This window comes from Vigna unguiculata, chromosome 11, assembly GCF_037176805.1.
Source record: "Vigna unguiculata cultivar grain cowpea cultivar isolate G323 ecotype 2 chromosome 11, ASM3717680v1, whole genome shotgun sequence".
Classification (NCBI taxonomy): domain Eukaryota; kingdom Viridiplantae; phylum Streptophyta; class Magnoliopsida; order Fabales; family Fabaceae; genus Vigna; species Vigna unguiculata.
The window spans coordinates 14,481,195-14,490,593 of NC_140802.1; the positions used below are offsets into that span (position 1 = coordinate 14,481,195).

General features: G+C 31.7%; 1 protein-coding gene across 1 annotated transcript; it reads right to left on the reverse strand.

Annotated features, from left to right (window-relative positions):
- Positions 1-3,421: 3,421 nt before the first annotated feature.
- LOC114169507 (ankyrin repeat-containing protein BDA1-like) lies at positions 3,422-9,108 on the reverse strand. The gene is made up of 2 exons (XM_028054683.2): positions 8,465-9,108; positions 3,422-4,198 (listed from the first exon to the last, which is right to left on the reverse strand). The coding sequence occupies exons 1-2, from the start codon at positions 9,050-9,052 to the stop codon at positions 3,560-3,562; spliced, it is 1,227 nt and encodes a 408-aa protein (XP_027910484.2). The 5' UTR covers positions 9,053-9,108; the 3' UTR covers positions 3,422-3,559.
- Positions 9,109-9,399: the final 291 nt, after the last annotated feature.

A 9,399-nucleotide genomic window follows, 5' to 3' on the forward strand; every position in this document is an offset into this window, starting at 1 on the left:
AACCAAAAGACAGATGAAAATATATCTCAACAAGAATCAAAAGAACAAACAAATTAATTGATCTAACCTTAGAATCCAATTAAGAAATTACAATGGAATCAACCCAAGAAGTTTAACCTTTCATGGAATGCAAAATACAAATAAAAGAAGAAGAGAGAAAAAGGAAACGAAATTAGGCCCCCCTAAGGGTTCCTAAACTCCGAAGTCCCGAGCTTCTTTCTACTTCTCCCTTGGTCTCTTTATATAGGACTTGGACTGCGCTTTTCTGTTGCTAAAATCTCTCAAATATCTTTTAAAATAAAGAAAAAGATAAATATTTAAAAATATTTGGAGAGATATAGACTATTTGACAAATATAGTTGGTTGATAATATCAATATCTAATATAATTAAATAAATAAATTAAAGATATATGATAAATTATCACCGATTAATATTTGTATTAATTTTCCAAATCAACCCTTTGCAATCTCCTCAAATTATCTTCTAAATAATCCAATATCTTCAAGATATATTAGTTTGTTGTGGATCTAAAAAGATTCAAGAAGATCTTGTCATATTTAAAAAGATTTGGTAGTTATTATCTTTTAATATTTTATGATATAATTAAATAAGATAATTATTTAAAAATATCAAATAAAATATCTAAGATATATTTTTTCCAAATTATCTTCTATCATAAAGATAAAGAAAACCGCAAGGTCCAATTTTTTGTTGCTCTCTTCTGGGCTTAGCCAAAATTCTTCATTTTTTCAAGCTTTTCTTGTCGTCTTCATGCAATGCTTGGCTTGAATTTTTGTGATTTTGATAATTTCTTACTATTGGATTTATCTTTAAGGTGTCAGGAAGCTTTAAGCAATTTATTTCCAGACCTCCATGAGCTCAACTCAGTTGCAATTGCACTAACACACTTCAAAATATCCAAAGAAAATTTATGCAACTAAAAAGCTATTTTAACATGTTTTTGTATCTTATGCTCAATAAACCCAATTATAGGAAATCCCAATTAAATCAATCTTTAAGCACACAAATTCAATTAAATACCCATAATTAAACATTAAATGAGGGCAAAAATACATACTCATCAAAGGTACATTGACTACCTTGTTTTCAGTTCCTTCTTCTTTGACTCAACCTCAACCCTTCTGTGTGGTGTTTTTGGTATGTATCCTTCATTCTAATTTGTTTTTTTTTTGTTTGAGTATATACCCTTAAAGTATGATTATAGAAATTAACAATTACTACATATATGCATTACCTTGAACGTGATTTGTATATGTAAATTATAATAGGACTAAAAGAATACTACAAAATAGCTGAAAGAATTGAAATCAAGTAAACTAGAGGTGTGCTAGAATGAATAAATTATTCATGCACCCTTTGTCTTTGCCTTCTACACAATAGGTTTATTACTTAAGTCCCATGTTTGATAATTGTCTTGTGTTGCACTTATGTATTGTAACATAACATTTTCCTTATTTGGCTTGTCCTAGCACATGGCCGAAGTTCCCATCCATTGTGGTTGCTTTTTCTGTTTTAATAATGTTGTATATATAAATACCATTTGCTTTATATAATTGCTACCTTGATCATGATTTGTATATATAAATTGAAATTGGACTAAAATAATACTATAAAATAGGTGCAAAAGTTGAAATTAACTAAACTAGAGGCTTAAGTAGTAATAGGGTTACTTAAATCTCATGTTGGATAATTGTCCTTTGATGCACTTATGTAGTGTAACATAACATTTTCCTCGTTTGGCTTGCCCTTTAGTTTCTAAAACTTTTTGTTAAAATTCTTTAAAAATAATACTAACCATATCGTTTATCTATCTATCTATCTATATATATATATATATATATATATATATATATATATATATATATATATATATATATATATATATATAACCACGTGGGCCCCACAATTAAAGGAGAAAGAGAAACCTACAAAAACAAACCCTTTCTACGGACTTACATGAAGTCACTAACACAAAAAGTGCCTATAACGTATTATCAAACTTTAAACAATGATATTCATGCATAATGAATTTGTATTATCTTTTCAGCGCTTCAAGAATCCATCACCTCTATCGAAAGACACTATCCATACACTAAGACAAGAGTGGACAACATATTTATTGGAACAATGGAGTTAGGCCAATAGAACATTAGAATTTTATTTTAAAAACTTTGTAGAATAATTTCTTGATGAAAGTTTTAGTTTTCTGGTAATTGTAAAAGTCTAGACAATTTTACAATTATGAGTTAAAATGACCACGTTGCTGGAATATAATATGAACTCTGTTATGGAAATTTTTTGTTTTTCAGGTGTGAGAATATGTAAATACAACCAAAATTTAAAAAATAAACTGCTGAAATTGACATGTGTCCTTGCACTGACAGACGTCAAAGGACGTCGGCTGTAGCACTGCCCGACGTCCTTTGAAGTTTGTTAGTACAAGGACAGACGTCAATTTTAGCAAATTTTCCTTCCTGTTGGCGCGATTTGAATGTCGGGTGGGGATCAAATTCACGTAAAGGGACGTCGGACTCTTATTTTTCGACGCTAGCTAACGTCAGTTTTTTTTCATACGTGAATTTTAATGTCACCATATATGACGTCGGTATTTTTGCAGATGTCAAAAGTTGAAAATAACAAACATTTTAAGCACTTTTTTGTGTTAGTGAGTTGAGTATGGACGAGAGCTCCCCTTGATTTTATTAAAATTATTACTATTTTATAAGGAGACAGTGGGCTTAGATATATATATATATATATATATATATATATATATATATATATATATATGTAGATATAGATATATATTGGAGAGTAAATTGAAACAAATAGATATATGTGAAGACTAAATTGAAACTAATAAACATATGGTGAGACTAAATTGAAATCAAGACAATGATATTTGGTAATGACACTAACAAGTGGCAGTACCTTGCCACATGACATTGATAGGGTCACGTGTCATACTAAGGACATGATATGTAGCAAAAAAATTCAATTTTTTTTAAAAAATAAAAAGATTAAAAAAATTTAAAAAAAAATAGAAAAACCAAAGACTGTCATGTGGCACGTTGTTAACGACGTTAATAATTTTTTTTTAAGGAAGCCTAATTGAGATACTTTTTTCAAAAGTTGGGACTCAATTCACACCTTTTTTTAAGCGGGAACTAAACTTACACATTCAAACGAAAGTGAATACCATCCGACTAATTAAACTTATTGTTAACATTGGTTCTCAATTCTCTTAAAAATTCATCTTTTCAATTGTTATATTTAGCATTGACCGTAAAGAAATAGAGAAAGAATTAAAGAATCTATATTAAATACGTTTTCTATATCAATTTAAGTAGATACTATTCTCATCATAGAATCAACTAAACTTCACTGTCTACTTTTTTCAACCTTCTCATTCTATTCATCACCACAAGTAATCTAGAATCTCACACACTTTGAATATATAATTTGCACAATAGTACAATTACAAAGATGACAAAAATTTAAATAAAGAACCGGTTTGAATAACCGAACATAACTAGTTAAGGTGAGGAAAAAACAATACCACCCAACGCCATGATTGGGACAAAAAGGACTATGAAAATTGCGCCCGAGAAGTTTGCGGTGACATCATTGGGAGATACGACCACCAAAGAGATGGCGTAACTCCATAAAAGAAGGTACGCAGACGAAAACAGTAGAAGCCATCCAACATTCCTGGGCATCATAAAAATAATTGAGAAAAGGGATACAATAAAAGCAGACGTATTTGTGATCGAAAACAGCATAAAGTTGGAGTTTGACATCACTGATTTCCCTTCAGAAACTTTTGATGAATTTGATGCCACATGATCTACAAGAGTCCCGGCTGCCTGAATCTGATGAAGTCCACCAGGTGGCCGCAGTGCTGCGTTATAGGTGGCGGTTGCAACAAGAGTAGCCACTATCAAGTACACTCTGCGTATCTCATCTGACATCTTCCCTCTGGTACCAGTTTTTCGAATTAGCCACTCTTTCATTGATAACATTAACGAACCCATTTTTTTTATTTTCCTAACTCTTGCTTCAGCCCTCGCCAGATTACTCTTAATTTCTTCGTCTTTTATTATATCAAATGCCCTTTCGCCACTCAAATTTACAGCATCTAAATCTGTCATGTTTGTCATCAACAATTGCACTGCCTGTATATACACAACTCACAAGTTCATTATAGTTTCCATTGTGTTTAAATTACTCTAAATGAATCGGTTTAACTATAAATTATAATAAGATGTCGTTGTTAGGATTTTAATAAACTTAAATCTATTAGTCGTTGTAGGTAATTAATATTTATGGATAATTGATGTATTAGCAATTAGAGTATAGGTAGTTAATGAGTTAATCGTTAATAGTCGTTTTTGTCTGTTTCAAGTACAACAGTCAGAAAGTTGTAAGTCTATAAATTGTATTGTTCATTATATGAAAACAACAACAACAACAAGAAAGTGAATTAAGTTTTTTCACACTAAATAGTTAGTTGTCTACAAAGAGGTATCAAAAGTCAATTAGCTTGAGTGTTTGACTAAAAAAAGAGCTAGAGAAAACTTGAGTGTTTTAAGTGTTAGAAAAAGAGAGTGAGATGGTCAATCTTACAAATAGTGTACCCATGCCCAAGTTGACAAAGGAGGCCAACTATGAGAATTGGAGTCTTAAAATAAAAGCTCTTTTTGGTTCCCAAGAAACTTGGAAGGTGGTTGAAGATGGTTTTGAAGAATCAGCTAACAACAAGAATTGGTCAAATGTCCAATTCAAAGCATTGAAAGAAGCACATGTGAAGGACAAGGCAGCTTTGTACATCATGTACCAAGTCGTGGACGAGTCCGACTTTGAGAAGATTGCAAGTGACAAATCTTCAAAAGAAGTGTGAAATATATTAGAGAAGGCATATAAGGGGGACAATCGAATGAAGTAGATCCAACTTCAAACACTGAGGGGAAAGTTTGAGAGTATGAAGATGAAAGAGATTAAAGGAGTAGTTGAGTACATAACTCGGGTTGAAATTGTTGCGAATCAACTTAACAGAAATTTAGAGACATTTTTTCTAGCCAAGTTGTGGAGAAGATCTTGAGGTTGTTGGCTGATGACTTTGAGAACATGGTCTGCACGATTGAAAAGTCCAAGGACTTGTCAACACTCATGGTTGAAGAGCTTGTTGGGTCCCTTAAGGAACATGACCAGTAGAGGAAGAAGAATGTGAAGCCATTTAATCAACTACTCCAAATGTAAGGAGATTCTCAAAACACTCAAGGCAAAGGATAATACCAATGAGGTATATGAAGTGATTCTGGGGGTAGAAGTCAAGGACAAGAAGAAGAGATAGAACAATCTAATAAACAAAATTTTCATGGAAGAGAACGAGGTCCACAGAGTAGAGGTCGATCAAGCAAGTTAAATGTTGAGTTCTTTAAGTGTGGCACATATGGCAATTATGCAAAGGACTATTACTTAGACAAGTGTTAGTTGTGGAAAGGGTAGATATTTTGACAAAGATTTTCGGTCTCGGAATGGAAGAGAAAAGACAATCAAACTCATAGAAGATGTTGAAGAAGAAGCAAATTTCATGGTGGAACGTAGCTTGGAGGTCGAGCACAAGCGAGAGAAGAACTTGATAAGACACCCGAGTAGAATGGAGATTTTAGCAAGATAGTCAAGTAGCAAGGAGAACTCGATGAGGCAATCAAGTAGGTTTGAGAGGTCGGTAAGATATGTAGATAGCCCAAACAACGTGGTAGAACATATGAAAAGCTTGAGTAGCACGATGGAGAAAGTGAACAACTTAGTTAGCTCAATGGGAAGTTCAGATAACTCGATAGGGAATCAAGATATTCTGAATATTTTGATGGACCAAGTGAACATCTCGAAAAGCTTCATGAGGAGCCTAGTTATCGTAGTGGAGCATGTAGAGACGAGCTTGTTATTCAAAAGTTCGAGCTTGCAAAAGGTGATTTGCAGCCCAAAATTGAAAAGGAAGCTAGAGACAGTGAGTTACAGGAAAGTTTAGAGAGAAGAAATAAGGCTTTGTATAAGCGACATTTGGAACTTGAACAAGATGTTTCAAGATTGCAAGAACAATTCCAAGTTGAGAAGGATATGAGAACTGCACTAGAGGTGCTAGAGGAGAAGTGACAACTTGTAATGGATAAGGAGATAGATATGATTGAGGGTCTGATCTCTCAAGAGCTGGACCTATTGACAAAGAATCCGATTAGAGACAAGTCGGTCATGAAGAAAGCAAAGAACCCGACTATTTATGAAAGGAGCAAGCATAGTGTGAAAGAGTTATTATAATTGGGAAGTCGAGATGAAGAATAAAAGAATGGAGATAAAGAATAAAAGAAACATTTAAGTTTATGAGGGAGTTTTGTTAGGATTTTAATAAACTTAAATGTATAAGCCATTTGTAGATAATTAGTCGTTGTGAGTAGTTAATGTACAACTCGTTGGAGTCTAAGTAGTTAATGAGTTTGCCGTTAATAGTCATTTTTGTCTGTTTTGAGTACAACGATTAGAAAATTATAAGTTTATAAATTGAAGGTTAAATTACTCTTTTGGTCCCTCTATTTGTCATGAAATTTCAGTTTGATCCTCAAGTTTTTCATTATCTCAATTTGGTCCTCATTTTCTTAAAAATGACTCAATTTGGTCCTCACCGTTAACTTTGACCAAACGGTGTTAAAGTCAACGCCACGTGTCAATTTCTGGTTTTTTGAATTTTTTTTGAATTTTTTTAAATTTTTTAAATTTTTAATTTTTTTTACACGTGTCACTTCACTGTTGTGCCACGTGTCAAAATGACTCAATTTGGTCCCTATATTTGTTTTTAGTTTCAATTTAGTCCCTATATTTGTTTTTAGTTTCAATTTAGTCCCAATTTTTGTAAAAATGAAGTAATATTGTCCCTCCTTAGATTGATACTCAATTTAATCTTTGTATACAACTTATGATGATATTCTTAATAAAATTGACGTTTTTATTAAATATTTGTAGAAATATATTTAAATAAGTTTTTTTTTAGTTTTATTATTAAACAAAGTTAAACCCCAAACTTAATTTGAAAAATTAACAATTTTGTTATCATATATAAAGGCATCAAGTGTATCATATTATACAAACTTAGTGAAGATTAAAAATCAAATAACTTGTCACACATAAGTTTAGGAACTAAATTTCAAGTTCAAAACAAAACCAAAGTGTAATGTTTTGTATAGAATTTAAAGTTAATTTAAAATATTTAATAAAAACGTTAATTTTAATAAGAATATCACCATAAAATTTATAAAAAAGTAAATTTAGTGTCAATTTAAGGAAGGACAATATTACTTCATTTTTACAAAACTTGAGATTAAATTGAAACTAAAAACAAATATAGGGACCAAATTAAGTCACTTTGACACGTCGCACAACTATGAAGTGACACGTGTAAAAAATTAAAAAAGTTTAAAAAACAAAATAAAAAAAATTCAAAAAAACCAGAAATTGACACGTGGTGTTGACTTTAACACCGTCTGGTCAAAGTTAATGATGAGGATCAAATTGAGTCATTTTTAAGAAAATGAGAACTGAATTGAGACAACGAAAAACTTGAGGACCAAACTGAAATTTTATGACAAATAAAGGGACCAAAAGAGTAATTTAACCTATATTGTCTATTGTATGAAAACAACAACAAGAGGTAAATCAAGTTTTTTTTATAATAAAGAGTTTGTTGTCTACATCGGGGTTTTATTGTTAAATAGGGGAGCTTTGGTCCTAATTGTAAATAAAAGTTTTTTTTTTCTAAATTTTATTAATTTTTTTTAACTCTTTCAAATTTACACACATTTATAAAAAATAAATTTGACACTCAATAAAATTTTTACTTGTTTAAAGTCCGCCACTTCCATCTATGAGCTTCCAAAACATGCAACTTGGTATTTTAAAGCATTTGTTGAGAAACATTTAAAATACTGGACTAGATCTACCAAACTATTTCTTTTTTGTTTATCCCATTAGGAAATACTTTAATTACATATTTTACAATTCTGTTTAAGTATAAAAGGTTAATCTTCTTCATTTAAGTATAATATAGATAATTTTCTCCGAAAAGAAAATGTCATTTTGGTTGTTTACGAATTTAAACTGAAATACTATCGATAATATATATACTGTAATAGTTAAAGAATTTTATATTAAAGATAAATATTTAAACCTTTTTATAGAAAGATACTAAAAAATTTAATATTTTATAAAGTTTACAAATATGTAGTTTTATCTTTATTTATATTTATTTCCATTACCAAACTTTTCGGGATCTCTCACTAGAAGATTGTTCACACAGAATAGTTATAAGTCTCTTTAATTATCTATCTATACCCTGATATTAAATCAATACTATAAATACTAAAGTGAGAGACAGATTTAAATGATACCTCCGTGTCATTGTTTGTTGCTGCAATGTGTAAAATGGTGTTGCCATCCACGTCTTTCTGATTCAGAATGTCTTGAAACTTAACCGTATTTGTCTTGAGCCATCTAAGTAAGAACCTAAGAGCATCTAACCTCCGGTACATAACAGCAAAATGCAGTGCGGTCTCGTTTCTAACGGTCAAATCTTTTACGGAATCTGGGTAAGCTTTGAGAAGCTCAGTTAAAAGGTCTATGTCTCCGGATTCACTTGCCAAATGCAAAAGAGTGAGACCCTCTCTCTTTTTGGCTCGAACGAGTTCTTTGTCCATCTTTATAAGGTGAAGGACCATTGTGGTGTCGCCATTTTCGAGAGCAAGGTGGATCGGTCTCAGTCCTTGGGGATTGAACTTCCAAGCAAATGAAGGTTTTAGTGTCATGATCTCCGCGGCAAACTGAACCTGCCCTGCACGTGCAGCAACATGCAAGGGAGATTCAACAAATGGTATTGAATCTATTGCTTCTAAAACACATGGATCATTTTCAATGATTTCGTAGAGGCTGTTTACGTCTCCTTGTCGTGCTGCGAACTCCATCCAGTACACACTCTGCATTTCTTCGGGTGTTTCTTGGCTTTGTCAAGAGTTGTGTGTGTCAGTTTCCGATAACGATTTTAGTATGGAAGACTATGATGGAATAGATTTCAGATTCAATCTTAATATATGAGGTAACAAGTTGCTACACAACGGAAAAACTAATGCTTTATTTATTTTTTGTCACGTGATAAGAAAATAAGAAATACCTTTTATTCCAGCTTGACTTGAAAATAAAAAAGCGTAAAAAAAGCGTAAGATAGGTGAGAAGCATCTCGAGTAACATGTAGGTGACATATATTACAATAGTTTTACACCGGTGTCTTCTTTATTTAAAGTTAAATCTTTCAAACGAAATCAAAACAAAA

What these genes read in the sequence shown, in the direction of transcription:
- LOC114169507 (XM_028054683.2), bottom strand. Translation starts at nt 9,052, where the DNA reads ATGCAGAGTGTGTACTGGATGGAGTTCGCAGCACGACAAGGAGACGTA. An exon ending in CAACAAACAATGACACGGAG is followed by an intron (nt 4,199 to 8,464) that starts GTATCATTTAAA and finishes GTGTATATACAG; the next exon opens with GCAGTGCAATTGTTGATGAC.